Here is a 26,611-nt window from a genome sequence, read left to right as displayed (position 1 = left end):
TCCAGCCACCATTTTTGTGCCCACTGTATTTTCCCACTCATTACAGGAATAGTAGAAGAGTACCAATTGCCATATTATAACATGGTACCCAGTGATCCATCATATGAAGATATGCGTGAGGTTGTGTGTGTCAAACGTTTGCGGCCAATTGTGTCTAATCGATGGAACAGTGATGAAGTAAGTATAATTCAGTCCCCTGAGGAAGTGATTGTTGAGTGTTGACAAAGATATTTACCTACTCACTACATTCTTTTTACTTTTCAGTGTCTACGAGCAGTTTTGAAGCTAATGTCAGAATGCTGGGCCCATAATCCAGCCTCCAGACTTACAGCTCTGAGAATCAAGAAGACACTCGCCAAGATGGTTGAATCTCAAGATGTAAAGATTTGACAGATAAATAATCATGAGGAGAAACTCTAGACTGCAAGAACTGTTTTTACCCAAGGAACGGGTGGAACTAGAATAGAATAAGGATGTTAACTTGGTTCTCAGACTCTTTCCTCACTACACCTTCACAGGCTGCTAATATTAAACCTTTCAGTACTCTGTAGAATACAAGCTGGGAATTTCTAAACACTTCATTCTTTATATATGGACAGCTTTATTTTAAATGTGGTTTTTGATGCCTTTTTTTTATTGGGTTTTTATGAACTACATCAAGACTTCAATCCTGATTAATAAGTCTCCAGTCAAACTCTGGGTACTGAATTATCTATTCATAAAATGGTGCTTTCTGTGAAAGCCTTAAGAAGATAAATGAATTCAGCAGAGATGGAGAAATAGACACTTTTGTCTTCTACCTGAGAAAATCGGATCTGTTTGTATTCTACCCTTGTAAACAGCCTATGGGTTATGATCTGTTTGGAATACCGCTTAGTTTATGATAGTTGGTCATGCCTGGTAATGGGGTGTGTGTCTGTGTACATATATGCATACCAGACTTCCTCTGCTGCCAGTTGAATCAGAAGAAAATAATTTATGAATGCACAGGAAGATATTGGTGGCTGTTGGTTTTGTGCTTTAAAAATGCATTATCTGACCAAGATTCGCCAATCACATAAAAGCCATTTACCTTGCAAGTGAGCTAGCTTCTCCACCAACTTTATTTTTTAACATTAAAGTTGATATAAAGGCCAAAAGGAATTTAAAGTGTACATAAATTTGAACTGTTTTCCTCCCACTACAAACTCTTTTTTTTTTTTTAATAGTTATTATTTTTGTCATGAAAAGCATCCTATCCAAAGTTGGAACTTCCAGTGCTATGAACCTTCTAAAGAAAACACTTATTGAAGTGAATACTAATTACTACATTTGATAGCAATGTAAGTAAGTGCCTATAACCATGTTCGGTATTCTTTATTCTCAGTAACTTTTAAAAGGGAAGTTATTTATATTTTGCGTGTAATATGCTTTACTTGCAAAACACCTGCTCCTTTACAACCATATTTTATATATGTACATACATTCATACTATAGAAACCAGCTCATGTGTACCTCATGTCCCATCCTTAAGGGAAAAATAATTAAAAGATCATCAGAAAAAAAAATACTGTAAAGTAGAACTACATGTAAATTTTCAGAATTAATTCAAAGTAGTGTATCAAGTCTAGGACTTTGTTTAACTTCAGGTATAGACTTTCATTAAGATGCCATCATCTCAATTCTCCTTTATGAAAGGATCCTCCAATTAGAAATTTCTATCTCAGAGTTAATATACACTTATCAACAACTGTATTAGACATTTAAATCATTTGAGATTTTTGGCTTTATGATTTTTGTTCTGTGAGTTTGCAAAGACAGTGAAGAGTCAGGCATAAAGTTCACTATCTACTCAGTACTATATCTATACCATATAGCTGTTATCCAATAAAATGCTACATTTTATGGATGCCTTGTTTTCCCAAGGAGTAATTCTGATCCACTTAAACTTATTATACTTCTGTAATGCCTTTTAAATACTCATGTCTTTTTCTAAACAATTCATGGGTACATAAAGTGAGACAGTTTTCTTAAATATAGCCTAATGTGATTATATCACAACATAGTAAAAAAAAAAAATCTTTTAAAGGGGGGGAATCAGAGCATGTATCCATCCATTGCCAAAAATGTGACTGACATTTAAGGATGAAACTCATATATTTGTCTGTATATCAATCACAAATTTGAAACTTGCTTGAACAGTTTTGACCAAATTTAATAGTTTTCATCTAACATAACTAAAGTTTGAAGTGTTCATCAAGATAAGTAAATTTATATATTGATATATATAGTACCCAATAGCTTCCTGTTTGAGAATGTTTTTCCCATCTCTATTCTGAGAAATACAGATATTTTTTATCTAAATTGCCTTGTGATTTAAGAATACTTATGACCTCTAATCTTAGTCTAAGGTTAACCTTGATTTATTTTTTATTTGATAACTATAAATCTTGAAAATAATTTGTCATCTTAATAAAGAAAAAATGTAAGGAAAGGCAAACTCTATTCTTAGAAATGTTAAAATAGTATGTGGAAGTAGACAATTGCAGGTAATATATAAGTACAAGACCATTATAAAGATTTTTTTAAATTGATCTGTTAAAAGTGATATCAAGAACTGACTGTAGAAACTTGTTCAGTAAAAATATTTTCTAGTATTACGTGTTCTTTAAAAAGCAAATGATGCCATTTTTGAAATCCTAAAGTCTAAAAGAAGTTGCGTGAAACCTATTTTTTTCTCTCCTGCTTTTACTCTTACTCTTAAATTTCTCAGTTCATATTTAAATATTTAAAGAGTAAAAGAGAGGAGTTATTACATAGTACCATAGATAATAATTTGTAAAACCCTGGAAGCCATTAGGTCCTTAAAAATGTGTGGCTTCTGTCTGTCATCCTTTTAAATAACTAAAACATCAAAACAAAAAACCAAAGCTACCTGAATATAACAAAAGTTAATCCTCCCTCAAAGAAAATTCTCTTTATACAGGTAAATATCAATATGTCTAGAATTAAAGGCATGCTAGGATTAGCTTCAGTGTGACTGTTATAAGCTTTGCCTGTGCTTTCTTATTGGACAGGTTTCTGAAGCATAAAATTTGAATCTGTTTTCTCTGGAAATGTTTTCACAAAAGATATTTCAATCAACATTTTATGTAGCCTTTCCAATTTCCAGAGTGTTTTAAGCTTAGAAAGTGACCTATAGTTTTTTAAAAATTATGTTTTCCTAGAATATGCCAGATTTTTTATTTATTCACTCTAAAAAATATTCAGGACCTTTTTTCCCCCAAATACTTTGCTTCTGTTTAGAACAAAAATGCAATACAATGTTTAAAAAATCATGCATCTCGAAGTTGGCCCAAGATCGAATTTGGTACTGAATAATTTATTCCAGGCAAGATTTTATAAATTAAATTATTTATTTTTATTTTCATACATGTTGTTTTGAAACGTTTCTAAATATCTAAAATAAGTTCAACAGCAGAAATATGAATTGATTTTTTTTTTTAAGATTGTTGCAGCTCTTGTACTGTTTAAAAGTGGTGATATTTATTATTTGCTTGGGTCAGATGTTAAAATAGTGGTGTAGCAGTTCATCTTGCCTCAGTGCTGTTATGAGAGTCACAGTGAAAACTGGAGAGCTGACATGTCCATAAAGAGCAAATTAAATCTAGGGCAGCATCACATGAAGCTACGTGTAATGGTCGTCCCATAAAGGAAAGTATGTGAATACTGCTTTTGCAAAGGATAAATATATTGTAATTTTAGCTTGTGCTCTGTACTATGCTTTCAATGGAATTATTTAAGCCCTTTTAGTGACTGTTGTCCTTGCCCATTTAAAAACTAAAATGTAGTATATATTGTATAAAATGAAAGTATCATTATAGCTTCATTAGGAAAGTTGTACATAGACACTGAAAGAAGGTTAAAAACAAGCAGTTTTATTATGCAATTGTAAAACACTAAAAATCTAGATTCATCTTTGATATATAACACACTAAATGTATTTTGTACAGCATCTGGTTTAAAAGGTGCCTTATTAAGTTTACCATTAATTGTTTTGTTCTATACATAGCTTACATCCAATGTATCATTTTTAAGTAAATAACCTTATTTTAGTATACTTCAGTGATGTGTTTTGTGATACTCTGCTTGGACTCTGTTGTGTATCAGAAGCCACATATCTGGTGAAATTTGGTAACAGATAAGTTAGGTACATACAGGTACATACAGATGTACCTGAGATGTGCATTTCAGCCACCAGACATCCAGAATGGGACACAGGGCAGGTAAGTGACCACACACTCTTTCCTTTGTGTAGATAGAGAAGTTATAATAGTTACATAAGTCTGTTATAGCCAAGGGTTATTTTCCTTTAAAAAAAAAAAAAACTAAACATTTTTTCTAATTCTAAAAACGTACTCATCACAGAAATTTTGGAAAATATAGGAAAGAATAAAGAAGCAAATGAAATCATTTAAAATCCTATTGCCAGATAGTACCACTATTTAGTTGAATGTTTCTTTCGATCTTTTTTGCTGCTACGTATTTCTTTACAATGTTAAGATAATAGTATGTTATATATCCATTGAAAACATAATATTTTAAAAAACTGACTACATAGCATTCCACTAAGTAGATGGAACAATTTATTTTTATAATTCCCTGTTGAATATTAGGGTTATTTTTGTTGTTTGGGAAAATATAACCAATGTATTGAACATCCTTGTACATAAATTTTCATATATTTATTTTCTTAGATTACACTCCTAAAAATGAACCAGTGGATATGAACTTTTAAAAATTCTTTAAGATGAGGGCTTCCTAGGTGGCGCAGTGGTTAAGAATCCGCCTGCCAATGCAGAGGTCACGGGTTCGATCCTAGCTCCAGGAAGATCCCACATGCCGTGGAGCAACTAAGCCCGTGTGCCAAAAAAAAAATTCTTTAAGATGAAAAAAAAATCTTAGATTCTTGACAAATATTGCTATCTTGCTGCCCAGAAGCGTTTCTCATTTACACTCTTAAGAGTAGTGTAAGAGTACTCATCTCACTATCTGGCCAAGTAATTTCTTCCAAGTTTTTTCTCTTTCTGCTAATAGAGTGCCTGATATCTTGGCTGTAACTAGCTTCTTTTAGTTAGAGTAGTAGAATCCATTTATCTGGCCTTATGGTATTCCTACTGCAGCAAGTGCTGTTTTAAAAGCTTAAACTTCAGGGCAGTAAAGGTAGCTTTCCTTCTGCTCTGTAGCAATATTATCCCTTCTGTACTTCCCTTCACCGCCTGTCAGAGCTGTTTTCAGTTGTGTGTAAATTCACTCAGTGTGCCTTGTGATGCCTTTTCTTAGGCATTTGAACATGTTAAATCCTTATAAAGGATTTGGGACTAGTTGTCTTCCCTGCCCCGCCCCCAAAAAATACATGTTTGGAGATAGCCTTATTAGAATCCTCCTGTAGTGTCAGTGTAAGACAGTTTCTTGAAACAATAGCATGCACTCAAATGAAGCTTGATAAAGAAGAATCAGGAATTTCTTGGGCTTATCAAAAACTTGCTGGCTTTTTTTCCACCTGTAAAAAAGCTGACTCAAAAATTGGATAAATATATTCATTCTTCCTTCCTAGCATAATGTTACTCTCACTGGTTAGTTGGAAGAGTGACTATTTCCAAGGTTTCTATAATATTACTAGTAGCATTAATAGAGTAGACATTAAGAATGAGACACTGTTGTTCCAGAATAGTCTAATCCTTACAGGTAATTTTAAGCAGATGCTAATTCAGTCATTAGGTCTTCATTCTCTTGGAGAAATATTTACCTGCCAGTTGCTACTGCATGGACTATTTCTGGCACTTCATACTTCAGTTGGATGCATATTCCTAAAAGATGCCTGGCTTCAGCCCTGGAGCAGTACAGCCTAAGTGGACATGGCTGCACTTAGAGTGCAGGTGGCTGGCCAGGAGTGTAGGCAGAGGCCACCTAATGGCAGTGGCACTGTTCTAGTCATGGGAAGTTAAACACTGTGAGCTTAGGGTAGAAGCAAATGGGCACGTCACCCTGCAGCTGGGAAGCAGGAAGAGGAAACTTAGTTCAAGTGCAAAGGTGCATGAAAAAATATTTCAGATAGAAGCAGAGACTAGGGCTGAAAAATTAATCCATAATTACCTTTTGAATTCTTACTCTCTTTTTTAGATGCAATATATATGGCCTACATATTATTCCTCTGAGGTTTGTCTTCCTGGCCTTTGTCCAATTACTTGCTCAGAATGAAATTCAGAGTGATTCCAGATGCCCCAGTGCTCCCTACACCCACCTTACTACCCATGGCCTAGATTTTATACAGGGAACCTGAAATGTTACCATTGTTTAAAAGTCAATGTGAAATTCTTATACTGAAAGTATTTTTAAGCTAGGGGAAGAAAGAACTTGGGCCTTTTTTTTGGTGGAGGGTGGGGAGTCTTTTTTTGAAAGCAATTTTAGAATCAGGTTGAAGCACAGCTGTTGCTCTGTTCTCTGTTGCTCTCCTGTATGACTAAAGTCCAAGTGAAAAACACTACAAGAAAGAATGGAAAGGCTGTGGCAAAAAACAAAAGACCAACACTGTTGGGGAAAGCATTTCAATTGAGCACTTGAAAAGTAATTTTTATTTTTTTATTTTGTCTTCATACTTGGCTAGTAGTTTGGCTGAAGAGAGAATCTAGCTGTGAAGATTCTACTCTGTGATCTTCCAGCATCCCTTTGGCCAGTAAGAAGTCTGACGTGTCTAATTCGGTCCTTTTTAGTTTAACTTTTTTTCATTCGAGAAACATAGGACTTAATTTTTGTTTTTGATGTTTGAAGTTTAATCTTGCCGTTTCTAGATACATTCATTCTGTTACTCAGTACTAATAGGGTCCTTTTAATCTTGCCTCATATCTGGGAACTTTTTTCCCATCACTTCTTTACTCTCCTTCCCTTTTACTCTCCTCTTTCTAGAATTGCTATTAGACAGATATTAGGTCCCACAGATGTTGCTTGCATATTTCTTAACATGTTTTTCTTATGTTTCATCCTGCCTTCTGCTTTTAGCCCACCTACTGAGTGTTTTTATTTCAACAACCAAAAATTTATTTTAACTTTATTTGTATTTTGAAAAATTTCAAACTTCCAGAAAGGTTACAAAAATAGTATAAAGAATGCCATTTACCCTTCATCCAGAATCATAAACCTACATTTTGTCACAATTGCTTTGTCATTCTGTGTGTATAGAAAAGTTACAAAGGCTCATTTTGGAATATCTGTGTACAAACACATACATAGACATACTTTTTTCTGAACTATTTGGAGTAAGTTACAGAGCTCATGCCTCTTTATCCCTGAATACTTCAGGTATACTCTATTATATAACTGATTATGTACAATTTCCAAAATCAGGAAAGTTAACATTTACACTGTGACAATTATCGGCAATACCAGTCCGTAGACCTTATTCAAGTTTTGCTAGTTGTTCCAGTAAAGTCCTTGAGCACATTTTCCTGGTTCAGAGTCTGCCTAGGATCTTGCATTGTATTTAGGTGTCCTGTCTCCTTATTCTCCTTTCATCTGAAAGAGTTCTCCAGCTTTTGTCTTTTGTGATGTCAACATTTTCTAGAGTAAAAGCCAGTGATTTTGTGGACATGATGTTTGTGTCCTCAGGGCATCCCACCAGGAGGCCACAGTGTCCATGTGTCACCATCAGTTACTGATGGTGTCCTTGTCAATTGGTTGTTTATTGTGGTACCTCGTTTCCCCACTGTGAAGCTACCGGTTCCCCTTTGTAATGAGTATGTTATAAGAGAGACTTAGAGACTGCGCTTTAGCATCCATTGATAACTTCTACATGAATCAGTGGTTACAAAGTGGTGATTTTCTGATTCCATTATTACATTTACATTTATTAATTGGCATTCTGCTACAAGGAATAAGTCTTCTGTTCTTGTTTATTTTTTATTATCAGTATGGACTCTTATTCAGTAAGTTGTAGTCTCTTAGGTCATTTTTTGTTTTGCTGCTCAGATTGACCCAGACTTGGCTACTGGGAGTTCATCAAGTTGGCGCCTGAGTCCTTTTGACACATGCCCATCATTTTTGAGCACTTCTTACTTTGGGGCACATAAAGATGTTCCAAGCTCATCTGGTACCTTCCTTACCCTTGCCATCGAGTCAGCCATTTCTCCAAGGCACTTTGGTTCCTTTTAGGGAGGATGATATTTAGAAACCAGGATCTGAGTGGCAAATAATCAGTATACATTTCCAATGTCCTGTATTGTTTCTAGAGATTTATATATTCCATAGTTTTCAGTTTGTTGAGTTTGGAACTTATTGTTCATGAGACTAGTTTCCCACAAACGTTTAGCAGTTTGGGGTAGCTGCTTATCTGTGTATTCGTGAACACCTGCTCATCCCAGTTCTGTGTTCCTCAGCTTCCTGTTTTTATCAAGGGGTGATGGGACTAGCTGTTAGTGGAAAAATAAGAGGTAATCCTTTCCTCCCTTTTTACCTACTCAAGAGGACTCAGGCTTTCCCCCCCACTGCTTGTTTACCTCTCCCCTTCCCCATAAAAGAGCTTTGTCATTGTCAGGCCAGGTTTGGGGGAGCTTTCTTGATGGAGGAGAAGGGAATGGTGCTCAGGCTAGAGCTGGGAGAGGAGTTTGTGACGTTTTCAAGATAAACATCATGGGAGACCAGAGGAGCTTCAGAGTATGAGAGGAAAGGGGAGTTTTGAGAAGCATTTTTTATAGACCATATATCTTTCTCACAGTGTTTCTGAAATAAGGAGTTATTTTAACATGTTGTGGTTTGTGGAGACACAGCTCCAGATTCACTCCTGGGAGTCTTGATTGTGATAAGGTTACATGTGTCTTCTGGATGTGGGAGGTTCTTACCTCCAAGTGTCAGTAGCTGCCCTGTAACCGAGAGGTCAGGATTGACCAGCACTGCTCTAGCTCAAGACAGAGGCCACTGCTGCCTGCTGCTTAGCTCAGACAAGGAGCAGGTGGAACTGACTGCTGCCTCAGCTGCCTCTTCTCCACAAACCCCTCCGGGTGTGTTAGGGGCTGCGCTTGAGTTTGGGGCTCCCCTGAAATCACTCCCATCTCTCAAATGTTTTGAGTTATGATTTCCTATTGCTGTTTCATTTTCTGCTTGCTCCCTTCTACTTCCTATTTTCCAGGAATTACTAAAATTTCCTGACCTGCTTATGGTACCCTTTCTTGTTTTTCAATGATATTTTTGAATATTTTTGTGTATTTTTTTTCCATCGGGTTTGGAAAAACCTGATACCACTCTGTGCTCAGTCATTGTCTTGTTCTGGATGCCACAAGTAAAGGGTGTTGTAACATTGGCCTGGGTAACGGGGGGTCTGCTGGGGGGGGGGGCACTCAAACAGATTCTCCACCCAGAGATATTCATGGAGATAAATCTATCAAATAACTTCAGAATTCTTGTTAATCTGGGGTCCTAGTTATACAAGTGTTTAAGTAGAAAATTTACACTTCAACTTTGATATTAAGGTTTTGTGAAATTTGCATGGAAAGCACCCTATTTAAAAGAACTATTGTCTCTCCAATTCTCATCCCAGAAACTTCTGGAGTGACTTATCCAATACTGCATGCTGCTGGCAGAGTTGACCAGTTAGCACTTTCATTTAAAAATTCCCTATTGAATAGCACCAGCCATGTGACGGTTGGAGGACGTGTGCCCCTTATAAAGGAAATCCTTTCACTCTGCTTATTATAATGTAGTAACTTCCAAGTGAAAGTCTTAAATGATGACTGTATTACCCAAATGTTTCCACTTAGCCATCAGCACAGTCTGACCAGCAACAGCAAGACTGAGCAGAAAGAAGACACAGCATGGTCTTTCTAGCCGCAAGGGTGACCTGGTACTGGATTTCCCATCTTTGGTCAGGGATGGCCCAGATACATCATGCCATGGGTCAGGACTGGTCTTGTAGCTGAGCTGCACTGGGCAGGAGGCCCTGGCCAGAGGGAAGGGCAGGTAGGTGAGAGCCAAACCTGTGGTCAAGATAATAAAATACCAGAATACTTACAGCTGTTAGACTACCCACCTCATACTACAGATGGAAACGTTCAAGAGAGGTGTTTTATCCCAAGGTCAAACTGTCAGTGGCAGAATGGCCTGGCGTATTGTTCCTTTTGACACTGATATTTTAGCATATCAAGCACACCAAGTTTAGTGGTAAATAAATTCTGAGGGACAATTATTTGAATTCATGAGCCCAAGGAAACGAGAAGGGCTGGGAACCCTGACAGCCCATGCTGTCCTTTTTTATCACCCAGACCAATCTGATTTTCTTGTAGAGAGAAGTATAGTCAACACATATTGAATACCTACTACCAAAATAAAAGTGTACCCTGACAAGAAGCCTGTTTGAGTCAGGACCTGTAATTTTTTGAAAACCATATATTGATATTGTAGGAACAACTACAACTCTAAGCTGTACTGTCTAATCCAAGATTCTTGTGGAGGCCGTGGAGGCCTCTGAGTGTTTTATGTAGGATTAACTGAAGCTGTGAAGTCACATATGGCCTGGAGTAATGAAAGTCACATCCCAGACAGTTTGTCCCAGATTTCTACCTACTTTACCAAATCTTTTTGCACTCCATACGGGTTTGCTCTGCAAACCAGACAGCAATCTGAAGGATATCACTTCATCCCAAAGTTGAGAATTGTTGAGGGAGATGTTTACCGTCTTCCTTCTCTTCCCCCAGCTCCCTTCTTGGTTAGAAATGCTAATAAGAACTAGGGTGGTCATAAGCTATTGGAGGAAGCAAAAAAGGTGAAGGCTATACACATTTTAGTTTGTGTTTGGCATGTCTTGGCCTTTACCCTGCATGAGGCAAGGAGAAAAAGAAGTAAAGTTAAAGTTACAGATAAATTCAAGGAAGGACTGAAACTAAGGAAAAGATACTGATTTTGTTTCCCTTGGTTAACTCAACCAGGTCTTTGTCTCCATTTTTGATTGATAGATACCACACAGGTTAGTTTTCTCCTACTGCCCTGCAGTGGGTGGAGACTGGCTTCTTCACCACTTCCATTTAAATGTCACTTCCACTTAAACATATTCTTTCTGGGAAAGAATGATTTTCTAGCATAAGATGAAGGAGAAGAGGAAGCAGGAAAAAGGTTTAGTGTTGTATGGAAGTTTCCAACCACAGGAGGAGCAAAACACCAAAGAAGCTATAGAACACGGGGTACGGCCAAGAGCTGGAATCCAAGCCATGCTGCCTTGGAAGGCACACCAAGCCAAGATTCACATGTCCCCAGACCAGGTCCTGCCTGGAGAGAAGCATTCCAGTCCTTCTCATCATTAAGAAACAGCCAGACTCAGTGTGTCCAGAGGGAGGCCACAAATGCCATGTTGTCTTTGCAGAAGGTTTCCAGGGAAGAGCTAGACCAGCTGGATGGTCTCCAGACCAATCCTAGCCTGAGCGCCAGGCCAAGGTGAGCTGAACAAGTCTGCGATGTCTGATCAGAGCTGTGCCTGGTGCTCAGGTCTTGAATATCAGGAAGCCCCCGAATGCAGTGCCTGGCGGGCTTCTCTTCATTATTGATCCCTGGGTTAGTTCAAACCATACTCTCTCACCCTTTTGCAGCTCAGCCATGGCAAAGACCACTGCCGGGCTCCCACCCCTCTGCTCCTCGGTGGTATAGACAGGGGTCCACTGGTGACCTCCAAACACCAGCTGCCCAGTGCCTGGCCCTGGGCCGAATTCAATGCTCACTGCAAACAGATAGACCCCACGCTCAGGGGCTCGAAAATAGCCATGTTCAGGGAAGTAGCTGCTGCCGATGTTGATGTAAGTGGTGTTGAACTTCACTGTCTGCAGAGCAGCTGTCCCTTCTGAAAAGCTGGCGTAGAAGGCCACAGGGAAGCCTGGAATGCAGGAGAAAAGTGTCAGTGGCTCATCCCCTCACTCCCTCAGGTGGGAAATTATACTGAGAACTTCCTTCCTCTCTCACTTTATTAACATTAGAAATAGGTTACTATTTTTAGATAACCTAGATATTCCCAATAGCAATATATCTTGGGAGCTAACTGGCCAATTCTCAGTATTTCACTAGTTGAGAGAAAGGAAAATACAAGTCTGTTGTCCCTACTGGTGTACATTTTAACAAGGCAGTTTCTTGTTTCATCCTTCTTTCCAACATCCTTGAGAGATAAGTGCCCTGATTGAGGAAACTGTGAGTCTTGTATGCTTAACTGGCATCCAAGACTACATGGCTTGGCAGTGGCAGGCTGGGACTGGAACCCAGGCCCCTGACTCCCAGATTTCTGCCACCTGCTAGGGATCTTGAGATACCAGGGGAAAGAGAAAATATTACCTATCCTCAAAGTAATAATGCTAACCCTGGTGAGATAAGGAATGAAGGGTGACTTCTACTGGATGTTTACCACAGGACCCTAGAGAGAGAAGGAAAAAGCAGGTGGGACCAAGGAAGAAAAGTCTTTTCAAGGTGGTCATTTTAATGTTTTCAAAATGTTGCACAGAGCCCTGGGATTACAGAGTGGGGAACAGGCCCAGCAAGGGAAAGCTTGCTCCAGAGGACACACTAGTAAGTGACCAAGCTGGGAGCTATGGATCTCCTAACTTCTGGTGCTCTTCCCACTTGAAGAAGCACTTTAGCCAATTTAAGGAGGATGAGTCAGAGAACACAAGTGAGTGGCCCGCCAGGCCCACATGCAGGCCCGGAGCCAGAGGAAGCCGCTCTGTGTAAAGGAAGGAGCCAGCCGGGCTGCCTGGCCAGGCGATGGGACGGGATGGTTGAGTTCCGCTGGGGCTCCAGCCTCAGTACTGACAAGGTCATGTTCCTCATGGGCTCCCTTGTCATTCCCTCAAGCTGCAGGCTCTCTGTGAGCCCCCCCACCCCCACCCCATCCTTCTCTGTTGAGACCAAGCTCCCCATTTGTCAGGGGATGAAACCAAGGCTTAACAGAGGAGCAGTTTGCATAGCAGTTAGTGACTTAGGTCCCAGAACTAGAGCCCCTGCTCTTTGGCTCCCAGCCCAACAGCATCCTCGTGAATGACAAAATTTGCTTTTCTCTACTTCTGGAAGATTCTCTGAGAATTAGTTCAGAATAGCTTTCTTATCTGTGCGAGAAAGACCCGCTGCTGACTCTGCAGTTCCCCCAGCACCCAGGAGGTGGCGCGCTCGCCCCACCGAAGGAAGGCCAGCCTAGCGCGCCCTCTGCCGGAGGCCCCAGCCAGCCAGCGGCCCGACGTGCTCCCCAGAAGGTGGAAGGGTTGTGCTTCACGGATTTGCCAGCAGGTGGACTGAGAGTGGGCTTCCCTGCAGGGCACATAGTCAAGCCCTTTGGCCTTCCCATAAGACAAATAAGGGGGAATTTTTACTTTTAATTTTATGGAAAAAATTGTTTTAAATAACAAAATATTAAGTGGTGAACTCAGATACCTAAACTATCAGGCAACCGAGGCCTTGCACCACTCACAAGAGGGAAAAGTAAGAGTAAGTAAGATATAAGAGTTAGTGTAGGTAGGTGCAGCCTCAGCCCTGAAAATGCTGGAGAAATGGGAAAACACTGACTGGTTTCTACTAAATGTTAAGCCTTGTGCCAGGTTTTTAGTAAGTGTACCTGCTAGTTTTCTTGACAACGCTTTGGTGTAGGTAGTGGTTCTCCCTTTTACAGAGGAAGAAACTGAGACACGGAAGTGGTGCTAGAGCCTGTGCTATGTCCATTGCTCCCAGGGAGACACTGGCCTGTGGGGCCATAGTGGAGAGTGAGTGAGAGCACGGGAGGCTTGCAGTGGGGTCCTCAGCAAGGCCTTGGACTGCCCACATGCCAGGCTACATGAGGGTACAGATGGCCCAGATGGCAGCCTTGTACTTAGCCCAGGTTTGAGTGAGGAGGTGGCTATAGCCCCAAGGCCAGCCCCTCTGGCAGGGGCAAGTCACTTGAGGCACAGAGCCTAGGCACACTTCCCAGGGCCACACTCAGGGACGGGCTGGGAAGGCTGGGCGCTCATCCCTTTAGCCTCAGAGGCAGCTTCCCAGGGCCCTGCAGGGACCAGCTGAGGGCCTTTCACAGGCGAAGAGCCAGCTCCCTAGACACAGCCGGACTGGGTTCCTGTGTGCCGTTTACTAGCTGGGCGAGCAGGACACTGTCCTAACCCTCAGTTTCAGGTAAGGTGGCAGTGACAATGTGTCATTGAACTGTTGTGATGATTCACCACAGCAAAGCCCAAGAAAAGCATTGCAGGGGACCTGGCTCAGAGCAGCAACATGGGTCCACCATGTTAGCAGAAGGAGCTCCTTTTGGGGCCCAAGGCCTTCCCCTGTGTTCACCTCTTGTGAGGTGCTGCCCTAGCCACACACTCACCTGTACACAGGGGAAAGCTTAAAGACACATGGCAGGGGAAGCGGGGAGGGGTGAGGAGCTGAGATGGAGGGATTTGAGGGTGTGGTTATGGAGGAAGGAGGCATCCCCCCCAGCCCCCAATCCCCGCTCTACAGTTAGAGAGGCAGGCAGCCACTCTAGCTGTGTGTATATGAGCCTCAAATGTATATACGGGGGGGGGGGGGGGGGCTCTGCCTGCTCCCTGCCGTCTCAGTCATGTGACTTCTGTCTCCTCATACTCCAGGTAGCTTAAGAGGCCTCTCCCGAGTCCTCAATGGAAGGTGGGTCAAGGGCAAAGCCGGCCCTGAGTAGCGGTGACTGATGGTCATTCTGCTGTCTTTCACCCCGGCTCCCTCTGAGGCAGAAGCACAGTCTTTATTAAACTCCCCCTGCTCAGAGGAACTCACCTGCCTCCCAGAGCACCGGCCCTTTCACTTGCGCATCCTCGAGAGACCCCACTTGCTTCCGGTCCCGCCTCCTGGGAGTTTCCAGGCCTTTCTGCTGCTTCTTCCCTTTCCTGCTCAGCATGGCCTGCAGCTTCCCCAAGTCCAGGCTGACGTTGGCTGCCACGAGCTCTTGGAAGTTCCCAAAGAGGCTGTGGAAAAGGCGCTGGTGCCGCTCCAAGCCGCGCTCGATGGTGGAGAGCTCCCCGCGAAGGCCCTCGAGGGAGCTGTTGAGCCAGGAGGCCCCGGAGGCCCCGCAGCACTGTCCCACGCGCACCATGTCGGAGCTCAGGCGCTGGAGCTCCAGGCCTAGCCCAGCCAGATCCAGCCCGCTGGTCGCCTCTGGCGACGCGTCCCGACCGGGCTCCAGGCGCTCGGCCTGCCCGCGGGTCCCCGAGGCCCGCTCCAGGGCGGTCTCCAGGGCGGTCACCCGGGCGGCCAGCGCGTCCCAGCCGAGTGCCTGCTCCTGCAGCCCGCTGGCGGCGTCCAGCAGGGCAGTGCGGATCTGCTCGTAGCGCAGGGGCAGCGGGCCGGGCGCCTCCTCGGACATCTCTTCCATCACCTCCTCCCCAAAGAGGGAGGCCAGCACGGCCTCGTGCCGCAGCGCGTCCTCCAGAAGGGCCGCAAAGGAGCTGTGCAGCCGGCGGATCTCGCCGCGGATCTCAGGCTCCGAGGCCCGCAGCGCGCTCACCTCGCCGCCCAGCGCGCGCAGCTGGCTCCGGAGCCGCGCCACGTCGGCCCGCGCCCGCTCGCCCTCCGCCCCGTGCGCGTCCACCGTCTGCGACAGGGCGGCCACCGTGCTGCTCAGGGCCTGCAGGGAGGAGTCGTCCTGCTGGCGCCGCTCATCCAGGCTCACCTGGGTCTCCTCCAGGGCACGCGTGGTGTCCCGCTGGCCCTCCCGGATGACATCCAGGTCAAAGTAGAGTTTCTGGCAGTTGCAGTCCTTGACATACTTAATAAGGTCCGCGTGGCCGCCCTGCAGGTGCTGGAGGGTGAGGTTGAGTTCCAGGAGCTGCCGCTCCACGTCCTCCTTGTTCTCCTCCATGATCAGGGACTTCTCCATCAGGATCACCCGCAGCTCCCGCAGCGCAGTGTGGTTCACCAGCAGCTCCTGCATTTGCCGCTCCACCTTGCTGATCTGTTCGTAGGTGTCATCAGATTCCAAATACAGCTCCTTGATCTCATCCACGTGCTGGGCCAGGGTGGCTTTCATGTCTGCCAGGGTGCTCTGTAACTCCTCTTCCTTGCGGGCAGCGGCCACGTGCAGCGCAGAGAGGTTCCTCTGCAGCTGACCCAGCCTGGCCTGCAGGCTCTCCGGCTCCGGCCTCGCTGCTGCCCCTGCTGCCGCCAGGACCAGGCTGCTGTTGACTCCCGGGGACTCCTGGGCCTTCAGGAGCTTCTTCAACTTGGTGTCCACGTCGGCCTGGACCTCTGAGAGGGACTGGTGCAGGGACAGGTGCTGGGCGTGCAGGCGGCCCTCCACGTCCTGCCGCAGCTGGCCCACCCTCTGGGCGTTCTCCTGGACCTTGGTCTCAAATTTGGCACCAAGCTCCTGGAAGTCAGCTCTGGCCACAGAGCTCTCCTGGACCCTCTTGAGGGCCTGTCGGTTGGCCTCCACATCAAGAGATACGTTTCTTATGGCCTGGGAGAGGCTGTGCAGGCTTTGGTTGAAGCTTCTCCACATGAGGCTGAGATGTCCTTGCAGGAAGGTGTTGATGTGGGGCAGTAGCACTTGCTCCAAGGATCTGTTGGGAAACTCTACAACAGATGCATGTGTTTACACAAGCCCTTCCGGAGCAGACAGCCTCCCCAGGGGGCAAAGGAGGGGGGTGCCTCTGAGGTCTGGGCCTTCCTGCTTCCCCTCCCACTCATCCCCCAGGATGTGGCTGCGCTCTTCCTCAGCCCCAGGAACTTGCCACTCACCAAGCTCTGTCTGATTTGCCTCAGCTGTTGCCACTGTGAGGTTGCTTGCCAGGGCCTTCCACAGGCCTGGGAGGCTGTCTGTCCCCTGGTGAATGTCATTCTGGAGATCTCCCAGCCGGTGTTCCTGCTGCTCCACCATGTTGCTGATCTCTGCAGCCGGGTGGCCTGCATACACATGAGACATGAGGGTCTGACTTCCCAGGCCTGGGGAGCACATGAGGTGCAGAGAGGAAGTTTCGGGACTGAAAGCGGGGAGGGGAGTGATGTCCTCTGAGCAGGAGCTTAGAAGCCTTTAACTCCAGAAGGGCAAATGCATGGCCAGTGAGCCCTCACCCTGCCCCCTAAACCCACAGCAGACATGACTCATCCTCGAAGCACACTTTCCTCCCCAGTCACAGGGACACGGCTTCTCGACATCCTTCTAGTCAGCCCTTGTCCATAGATAGGAGTTCACCACACGATGAAACTTATTCGCCATCCCAACCAGGGCCTGGCCTTGAAAGGCCTCACAAATGGTGTCACTTGGTGGTTCTGCTGTGCTGACTCAAGACCAGGGACAGCATGACTTCCTGGTCCTGGTTAGGGGTCTGTGGGGAGGCTTCTTTCAGGCCATGGAATCTTATGCAGTTCAGAGGGTAAGGAGGGTGCCCAGTGAACCTGTCCTTCCCGGAAAAATAGGGTCAAGGGAAAGGGTGCATGTGCTTAGCCAGCAGGCAAGTCACTGATGGCCCTGTAACCTGGTGCCTTTGTGTGGGGACAGGGTGACATAGGGCCACAGAGGGACCCCTGCTGATTCTGGGGACCAAGCTTCCCTGAAATGGCATGACCCTACCAGAGGAGAAAGGGCCTGGGCACACAGGTTCTTTCTTCCCGCCTGTCCCTCCTGTGCCTTCTAGGAAAGCAGCATACCAGGTTCAAAGTCAACTGGCCCATCCCAAGGCTCCTGGAGGCTATCACCTGGATCTTCCGGCTCAGGGATCGCCATGGGATCTGCAGAGAAGCATCAGATGTGGACTCCAGAGCTCAGAGGGGCTGCGTGACCTCTGGGGTCAGAGGTCGAGGGGGAAGGGAGGCCACAGGGAACCCTACCGTGGTCCTGGCAGTCAGGTCCCGCAAAGCCCGGGCAGCATCTCCAGGCCACAGAGGCCAGCACCTTCTGCTTGACCTGGTATACCGGCCTGTGGGCCATGCTGTACCTGGGGGGGGAGGAGGGCTGGCTCAGCAACTCTAGGGTGAGCTGGCACAGGGCCTGGACGAATAGCCCACCCTGCTACACCCCCACTCACATGACTTTGACTTTCTGGCAGTCTGGAGCGCCCTGTGGACATGGCTGCTGTGAGTGGACGAGGAATTTCTCAGTTTTGCAAGCAGCTACGAAGGTGACCAGCCTGGACTTCTGGTAGGGGCACCAGTTACTGGAAAAGAAACGAGCCAGGAGAGAGGGCTGCTGAGCCACACCCAGGCCCCCCCACTTCCTAGAGGTCAGCGGGGAGCCCGTGCAGAGCCCTGCCCCGCCTCCCTGCCCCACCCAGCCGGGGGGGGGGGGGTTCTGGAATCCACCAGCCTGAGAAGGGCGTGCTCTGCCGTATGCGTTTCGCTGCTCCAGAGCAAAAGCTCCACAGACCCCGCCTGCAAGGGCACCTGCTGCACGGCCTTCCAGGAAGCACCCCTCACTCCCAGGTGAGTACAGAGAGGCTCAGGAGCCCCCCAAATCACAGAGTTACCCCCAGAGTCAGGAAGGGATCTCCCTGTTTCTCCTGGTGCCAGGCAGGCAGCATGGCGCTGCTGGGGCTGGAGAGTCCTGGGTTCGAATCCTTCACAGTTTCTGGTTCTGTGACCTCGAGTGAGGCACTTAGGGAGTTGCTGTTTCCCGTCCATGCGATGGAGATCATAATACCCTCCTCCAAGTGGGCAAGTGAGTATCAGGAGCCTGGCTCCTCCCAAGTGCCCAGTGAGCACTGCTGTCCTGCGCCATGCCCATCCTCACCCACATCGTTCCTCACTGGAGGCCCGGCGTGGGGTGGGGGGCACCTACTCTGGCCGAGCTCCATTATGACCATTGTGGAAATGGACTTGCAAACAGTTGTAAGGGAATGCAGCCAGGCAGAGCAGTTCCTTCCCTGGAAAAGGCCACCCACACTGAGGTCGTCACGCGTGGTGCGGGGGTCCCACGCAGCATCCGGAGCACCTGGGACGTCGCCCCACCTCCTGTGCCCTCCACGGGCGTGTGCTGCTGCGCATCCCAGGGGTGGGGGGATGCTCACCGCTGACAGAGCCCCAGCTCACAGCCCTGGTGGCAGACTGGATGGGCTCAGCAGACGAGGTCAGAGGGCCCTTCCCCACACAGTCAGCTCTCAGACCAGAGCTTTCCAGAGCTGCAAGCGATAATGACGTCCATGGCTCAGGTCAACGTAGCACCTGGTGAGAGCAGGTGCTGGGTTCTGGCTGGGTGCCAGCGTGAAGGTGCAGACCTTCTTTTCAGGGTCCCAAGGGAGAGTGGGTGATCTCAGATGGTGTGATAGGTGCTAGGACCTGGGGAGGCTTTTGGGAGGAGGTGATGATTCTCACGTGGAGGGAGTGAGGTGGAGCACCGGGAGTGGTGATAGAGGTGTGTGGCCCCACTGAGGTGCGCAGGGTGGGAGCGTGGAAAGGGCTGCCAAGGAGAGGCGATGGGAGTAGGGAGAAGCCGGACCGTGGAGGCCTTGAGTGCCAGCTGAGGACAGGGCTCTGTCCTGAAGGCCTGGGGAGCCATGGAGGAGTTTAAGCAGGGAAGTGACATGAAAGAGCCACCCTGGTTCCTGGGTGCGGAAAGGATGGGGGGGGGGCAAGATGTAGGTGGTTGTGTCGGGGGTCTAGGTGGGAGATGCTGGCAGCGTGGACTGACTGGGTGATGGTGGTGTATTTGGGGAGAAATGACCCCATTTGTGAGATGTTAGGTGGTGATATACAGGGGCCTTGGTGACTGAGTGGCTCTCAGGCTGGAGTTTAATTCTCTGGAGTTGATCTCTGCCCCGCACCCACCAGGCAGCATCACATAGGGAAACTGCTGGGGATGGCAGTGGGGAGGGTTGAGGGGGCATTGAGAGACCATATCTATTCTGAGTGCTGAGACCACGCAGCCTGCTTTCCCACTTGGCTCCCAGAAGCCTGGCAGCCAGCCTTGGCAGCAGACTGAAAAAGCTTGTCAGGAAAATGACCCCACTTGAGGGGAAAGACCTAAAGACACTGACCCTAGGGGTTTCCCCCAATGAACTAGCCCAGCAGAGCATCCTATAAGAAAACAGATTACAGAGCCCCACCCGTCCACCCAGCTTCCAATCAGCTTCCCACCTCTCTCCTCTTAAGTGGGCAGACATCCAAGAATGACCCCTGAGGAAAATCTCTTACAAAAGTGGGAGGTCAAAACGAGCAAATGGAAGAAAATCAATTTGGAGAAAACCAAGTCTGTGCAGGGAGAAAAGAACTTCCCCTAAATTTGCATTAATATTTCCAGATATTGATAAGAGAACTTACTGCATCCAAGAGACAAGAACAGGAAGCTACTTTAAAAATGGGGGCAGAACATTGAGAGAACAAAAAAGAACCCTTGGAAATTAAAACTATAATGGTAGAAATACAAAACAAATTTAATAGAAAAGTTAGAGGGTAAAGTTAAAGAAATTTCCCTAAAAGAAGAGCAAACAGAGAGATGGAAAATAGAACAGGAAAGATCAGAAAAATAGAAGACCAGGGTTGGGAATCCAACATCCAAACAATAGGAGTTCTAGAAAGAGAATAGAGGGAGGGAATCATCGATGAAAACAAGCAAATGAATATGCCAGAAGAGAAGGGCTTGGAATTTCAGATTCAAAGGACCCACCAATTACCTGCAATACAATGAAAGTTAATACACAGCAAAGCACATCATTGTGAAATTGTGGAACTCTTGGAATGAGACCGATTCTACATTTTCCAAAGAGGAAAATCAAGCACCCCTCCTCCCACACCTTCCACACACACACACACATCAGTAGTTAGAATAGCCTTGGACCTTTCAACAGCAGTACCGGAGACTGAAACATAGTGGACAGTTGCCTTCAAAATACTGAAGGACTCATTTTGCTGCACAGTAGAAACTAACACAACATTGTAAAGCAACTATACCCCAATAAAAATTAATTAAAAAATAATAAAATCCTGAAGGAAAATTATTTCCAATTTAGAATCCTATACCCAGCCTAACTATAAATTTAAGGAGCGCAGAATAAAGACATTTTCAACAAGCCAGATTTCAAAGCATTTCCCTCCCCAGGGCCCTCATCAGGGGGCTACTAGAGCAGTGGTTTGCAATCTCGCCATCAAATCTTCACATCAGAAGCACCCTGTGAAAGCACTTTAAAAATACGAGCCTATGGGCTCCACCCCAGGCCAGTTGAAGGAGATTCTCTGGGATTAAGGTCTGGGCATCCGCATTGTAAAGCTCTCTGGGTCATTCTAAGGCCCAGCCCAGGACTGAGGACCACTGTGCCAGAAGTGCTCCACCAAAACAAGAGAGAACACCAAGAAACAGGAAATCATGGCATCAGGAAACAGGAGGTCCAGCACAGAAACGAGGCAAAGGGAGACCCCAGGACAACGACGGGCAGCGGGTGAGTGGGCATGGCTGGAGGCCCTGAGGGAAGCATCTCTAAGAGGCCACAGGTGGTCAGACACCTGACAGGAGTGAAAGTGGAGAGCAGATATGGACAACTGGCTGAGAGTTTGGAATTGAATAGCGACAAACACAGAAAACTAAGCAAAAGGAAAAAAACTACAACAAAAATGAAACTTGTTTATTTTAGGGAAAATCAAAAGTGTGCAGTTGGGGATGTGGGGAGGAAGGAGAAGGATGAATAGGCTTTCCAGGATATACAGATTCTGTTGCATCTACTCAATTTGCCCATTGTAGCAGGAAAGCAGATACTGACAGTATGTAAATAAATGGGCATGGTTGTGTTCAAATAAAACTTTATTTACAAAACAAGTGGGAGGCCAGGTTTTACCCACCATTCTGGAGTTTTCTAAGCCCTGCTTATGGGTGTGTATAACTAATAAAAACAAAACTTAAAAATAAAATAATTTCCATCTGGAAGAGAAAATGCAGGTGAACAAGTAAGAACATTTTGGAAGACAACGAGTGAAGTTTCTCATCTCACTGTCATGACCGACTCCAATGCCAAGTAATGAAAACAGTGGGACGTTGGCACAAGATTTGTCAAGCCAGTCAGTGGGAACAGAGACCCGGAAGGGGCCCATACATCCCCGAGGGATAATTAAAAGGTAAAAGAGGCACAGGAAAATCAGGATGGAAGCAAAGGATGCACACTCAACATGGAAACAGTAGACTGTGAGAGTGCTGGGCCCAGAGGTCAGGGCTGGGGGCGAGGTGGCCACGTGCACAGACTGTTTCAAGGACCAGAAACTGCAGCTCCTACCTTGCCCTGGGCCCCATGGTAATTCCTAGAACATGCTCAGACCTAGGGAGAAGTATTTCTCTAAACCAGTTGCTCTCAATGGGGCACGGGTTGGGAGGAGAGGAGATTCACCCCAGGTGTATCTGGCAACATTTGGAGACATTTATGGTTGACATACCTCGGGGGATGCGGATGCTAGTGGCACCTAGTGGGTGGAGGCCAAGGATGCTGTTAACATCCTACGATGCACAGGACAGTTCCGACCCCCAAACCAAGAACTAGCCCCCCATGTCAAAAGAGTGAGGCTGAGAAATACCCGCTGTAAACAAAGTTCTGCTCCTTGCACGCCCTTCGAATGGCTGCAGAGGGTCCAGAAGGCCTGCACCCTGGGAGCACCGGGTTTGGGCCAGCCTTCAGGGAGTGACTGGGACTTTCCACCTCGGGTTCCTAGAACTGGAAGCGGCGCCTCCCACCCTTCCTGCCCAGGACCTTTCTCTCCCGACCTGCCCAAACCTCAGGCTCCAGCAGCCGCTATTTTCCCTGCCCACGCTCCCCTCCCTTGGCAGCCCCGTCCCGTGGGCCCAGTACAGGCTGCTGGCCCAGAAGCCCTGGGAACATTCCTGACCTTTGCTTTGGTTTCCTCCAGCTCTTGGCAGTTTCTCGTTGGTCCACGGAGCCCCCAGCCCCGCTCGCTGAAGCGCCCCATTGTTCTCACGGCCTCCTGGCCTCAGGCCCGGGCCCTCTTGGCACCCTCATCTCCCAGTGGCGTACTGAGAGGCAAGTGCCAGCCTAGAAATGAGTGTGGGGTCTCCAGCCTGGTTTGGGCATGTCCTGGGCTTCTGACATGGCCCTGACCTGATGCCCAGCCCGGGCAGGAGAGAGTCTGCTGACCCCCTTGGAGCTTCTAATAGGAGCTGCGAGGCTTGGGCTCTCCTCCCCTCCCCGTCCCTGGACTCAGGGTGACCTTGAGCAAGGCCCTTCCTCCAGTCCTGGAAATGTGGAGAAGATTCCCACTCCCAGCCCCTCCCTGGTAGCAGGGGGTGGGGTGGGGGAGGCTTTGGGGGAGGCTTTGAGGAAGTCAGAGAAAGTCTCCAGCAGGGAAAGGGCTATTAACCTGAGCCTCCTGAATTATAAATGTGCTGCTGCTGTGGCCTGTTGGGACATTTAAGTGCCTCTTAACCAGCCAGTAAAACCCACTTCTGACTGCCCCTTAAGTCCTTCTGTGGAGGGAGGCTGTGTTCTCAGCATCCTGGCTTCTTGAGGCCCTGAATGTGGCTGTGAGTATGATGCCTCCAGGGGAGACTCTTGCCCGGCTTGGTCAGTGAGCCGCAGAGGGGCCTTGGCAGGCGAGCCAAGGCCCACTTGGTGTCCAGCCCAGAACCAGAAAGCTCAGGCCAGTGAGACTCTTCCCTATTAGTGCCCAGGACCCTGTGCCTTGGAGAACAGATACAGGTGCCGGAGGCACAGCCATGGCCCAGAGACCAGCAGTCTGGGCTCCACTCCACTCCTGTGTGACCTCCAGAGTGACACGTGACTCCTCTGAGCCACAAGCTCCCAGCTGCAGAAGTTGCAAATGCTCCTTGTGGAGACACTGATGCCGGCGACTGGGGCCAGCTGGGCTGCTGGGAAGAGTGTCTCCTACACTCCCATCCCTCTTAGGGGAGACAGAACTGAGGACACCTGGGATTTGCAGCCCGGCCAGTGTGGGCCTGACCCATCACTTAGGAGCTGTGTGGCCCGGGTGGCGACCCTACCCGTCTGAACTTCAGAACATCTAAAGTGAAGAGAACAGGGGCGACCTCGCAGTACTGTCACCACTATGTGGAGATGCGGCACCTTGCCTGGATCTTGGCTCAGTCCCCACAGCAGGCTCAGTCCTGCCTGGGAAGCAGTCCTGTGTCTGAGGAGCCCACATCCTAACCTCCTCCCCCAACCCCACAAAAGCCTGGGATTAAGGAAAGAGCCTCTTCCCCACAAAGTCCAAATACCCATGTTGCTGGCTTACTGGGTCCAGACCAATGGGGTCCTGGGGGACCTAGGAAGCAGCACCCACGCCCCTCTTCCATCCCGGGCCCTGGCATCCAGCACCACGTTGTTTTGTCCGAGTTTCTCCCTGCAGAGGGTCTTATCTGGGTCTGTGTCCAGGGCCTGCCCTGGCCTCCAGGCCCCGGATACAGGTATGAGGGGCAAACACAGGGCAGGCACCTGGCTCTGGCAGCCGAGGGCAGGAGGCACAGGCTGGTGAGGGATGGTGTGGGCGGTGTGGCGCCCCGCTTGTGTGTGGAGCGCCTGCTACCTCCCCTTCCTCTGCAGCAGGAGGGGGGCTGGTGCTGCATTTCCGCCTCTCCCCTCGCGAGAGCACTGGAAGCAATCAGCCCAAGGAAGCCGCGCAGCGCTTCCTTCCTTTCTCACCAGTGCCTCCGGAGGCCTTGACAACCTGAGCTTGACGTGTGGGGCCTGCAGCTTCAGGGCTGTGGGCAGGAGACCAGCAGGCCTGCTGGGACCCCTGTGGAGGTTCCTGGGACCAGGCCTTGGGACTCCTGCCTGGGCAGTCCCCAGCTAGGGTGCCCTTGTGCACACGTCCACACATACTGGGACCACCAGGCCATGGCTGAGTGACCCCCTCAGGCCTTGAGCACTCCAGAGACCCACCCTCCCTGGGGCTACGGGAACACAGTCCTTCCCCCACGTCCCCGGGGGGTGGGAGAGAAAGAGAAGCATCTCCTGCCTCCTTCCCATCTGCTTGGGCCCCTCATACTGCCTTTCATCAGAGGGAGGCAGGCTGCCCAGAGACAGGGGCTTGGAGCTGATGCCTTCGGGGAGGGAAGGCTGGGTCCTGAAATCAGAGCTGGGCGACTGCGTTCCCCCCACCAAGAGCCATCTGCACCTCCCAGCACTGAGCTGAATTGGGAATGGAAGCGGGGGGGGGGTCTCTCAAGGCCCAGCTTCTCCCCTCTCCTCCCACATGGCCTGCCCTCCATCGCTGAGAGGCAGTGCACACCCGCGTACTCCTTCTCCCCTCTCCTCCCACATGGCCCGCCCTCCATCACTGAGAGGCAGTGCACATCTGCGTACTCGTGTCCTCCTCCCTCTCCCTGGGCAAATCTGCTTTCAGGAAAGTGCCCAACAAACACATCCACCTTGAAGTGTCATAGCTGCATGAGAACTGTTCCAGGACATTTGGGGCCAGGCCAACATGACGGCGAATCTCAGCTGGCTAGATGGGAGACTCTGGGTGAGTGTACATTGGCCCCTCTCACCCTCCAAATCCATACAGAGGTCCTCAACCAAGTCTGATCTGGGGGTGTGGGGGAGTGGGGGGAAGGGAGAATAGGCACCCCTGGGAGCTGGGCCAGAATATGATCTCTGGAGTCAGACTCCGGTCCTGGTTCTAGCTCTCCTCAGCTGTGTGACCTTAGCCAGATGCTTAGCCTCTCTGAGCCTCAGGCGCCTCTCTAACCAGGGCTGTGGGGAGGAATGAAGTGAGCTAACACCTGGCAAGATGACTAGCCCAGAGATGGGTCCCATGCACGGCACCTGCTGCTCTGACTGAGGGATACCCTGAGGAGGGACCCACATTCCCGGCAGCTTATCAGCAGGAAGATCCCTGGCCCTGGACAAATCAGAAGACTGGAAGACGGTGTCCTGGTCGAGTCCTAAGACCATTCTACCCGTGTCCAGAGGGGCGCTGAAGCAGAGCTCGCTGGATGCCGCAGCCTCCTTTCTGTTCTGGAAATAGAGCAGGGCACCCCGTCGACTCAATGCAAGGCTGTTAGGGCCAGACGGAGGACCCATGCCAGGCCCCCTGGGGACTCAGAGCCAAATCCAGTCCCCAGGAGCATCTGTCTTCTATGGCTTAGGCCAGGCCAGCCTCAACGGGGCTCAGCTTTCAGAACTGACTTCGAAGAACAGGAGCCACTCCCAGGCCAGCTAGAAACTTCCAGAACCACAGCTCTTCAGCACCCCGGTGGCCAATGGCATAGTCGTGCTCCTGCCCTGTCCAACCTTCAGGTCCATTCCCCGCCATGGGCCCTGGGGTACCCGGTCCAGCCTGGCTGGGGGTGGCCTCCTGAAGGGGAGCCTGCCACCTAGCACCTCATTCACCTCACGGCTGGTACAGCAGATAGATAGGATGAGCCCATTTCACATATGGGTAACTGAAGTCCAGAGAGCTCCTGCTTCGGCTGAGTTGGGACTCAGATCCTGTACTACTTCCTCCCCCAGGTCCAGACCCTCCTTACCGTCTGGCAGGGTCCCTGCCGGTGTCCTCAGCCTCTGTCTTCCAGACCCCAGGTGGCCTGAGGCTGTGTGGACCGGAGAACCTGGTGCCGGGGACCTGCGCCCAGGCCCCCAGCAGCCCCCAGCCCAGGGGCGCCCCCACACTCAGCAGCAGCGTGAGAATCATCTTGCTCGGGGCACACTCGGCTTCTGAGGGCGACTCCAGA

The 26,611-nt window shown here is 48.2% G+C and overlaps 2 protein-coding genes across 9 annotated transcripts in view; one reads left to right on the top strand and one right to left on the bottom strand.

The window, feature by feature from the left end:
* BMPR1A (bone morphogenetic protein receptor type 1A) overlaps positions 1 to 2,634 on the top strand; it is a 146,524-nt gene extending 143,890 nt beyond the window's left edge. For all 6 annotated transcript variants that reach the window (XM_057734285.1, XM_057734281.1, XM_057734282.1 and 3 more), the window contains 2 exons: positions 47 to 177; positions 265 to 2,634. In XM_057734285.1, coding sequence (XP_057590268.1) covers positions 47 to 177; positions 265 to 390 — 257 coding nt within the window. In that variant the 3' untranslated portion in view covers positions 391 to 2,634. The remainder of the gene's footprint in view (positions 1 to 46; positions 178 to 264) is intronic.
* Positions 2,635 to 4,178: 1,544 nt separating this feature from the next.
* On the bottom strand, positions 4,179 to 26,611 carry MMRN2 (multimerin 2). 3 transcript variants are annotated; one of them, XM_057734272.1, is made up of 7 exons: positions 26,408 to 26,611; positions 18,021 to 18,149; positions 17,824 to 17,930; positions 17,644 to 17,724; positions 16,735 to 16,938; positions 14,776 to 16,569; positions 4,179 to 11,887 (listed from the first exon to the last, which is right to left on the bottom strand). In XM_057734272.1, the coding sequence occupies exons 1-7, from the start codon at positions 26,569 to 26,571 to the stop codon at positions 11,502 to 11,504; spliced, it is 2,865 nt and encodes a 954-aa protein (XP_057590255.1). In that variant the 5' UTR covers positions 26,572 to 26,611; the 3' UTR covers positions 4,179 to 11,501. The 3 variants fall into 3 exon arrangements, with proteins under 3 accessions (XP_057590255.1, XP_057590256.1, XP_057590257.1); XM_057734273.1 differs by having other exon boundaries at positions 16,735 to 16,899; XM_057734274.1 differs by lacking the exon at positions 17,644 to 17,724 and having other exon boundaries at positions 16,735 to 16,899.

Source organism: Hippopotamus amphibius, chromosome 5 (assembly GCF_030028045.1).
Source record: "Hippopotamus amphibius kiboko isolate mHipAmp2 chromosome 5, mHipAmp2.hap2, whole genome shotgun sequence".
Lineage (NCBI taxonomy): Eukaryota > Metazoa > Chordata > Mammalia > Artiodactyla > Hippopotamidae > Hippopotamus > Hippopotamus amphibius.
The sequence above is the reverse complement of the archived record's forward strand: the minus strand, read 5'-3'. Positions and strand labels throughout refer to the sequence as shown.

Excerpts from the sequence above, each read along its gene's own strand:
- MMRN2 (XM_057734272.1), bottom strand. The coding sequence starts at position 26,571 with ATGATTCTCACGCTGCTGCTGAGTGTGGGGGCGCCCCTGGGCTGGGGG. Across the intron at positions 17,931-18,020 it reads TGCCAGAAAGTCAAAGTCAT|GTACAGCATGGCCCACAGGC; the intron begins GTGAGTGGGGGT and ends CTCCCCCCCCAG. Across the intron at positions 11,888-14,775 it reads GCCGGTGCTCTGGGAGGCAG|GCTTCCCTGTGGCCTTCTAC; the intron begins GTGAGTTCCTCT and ends CCTGCATTCCAG.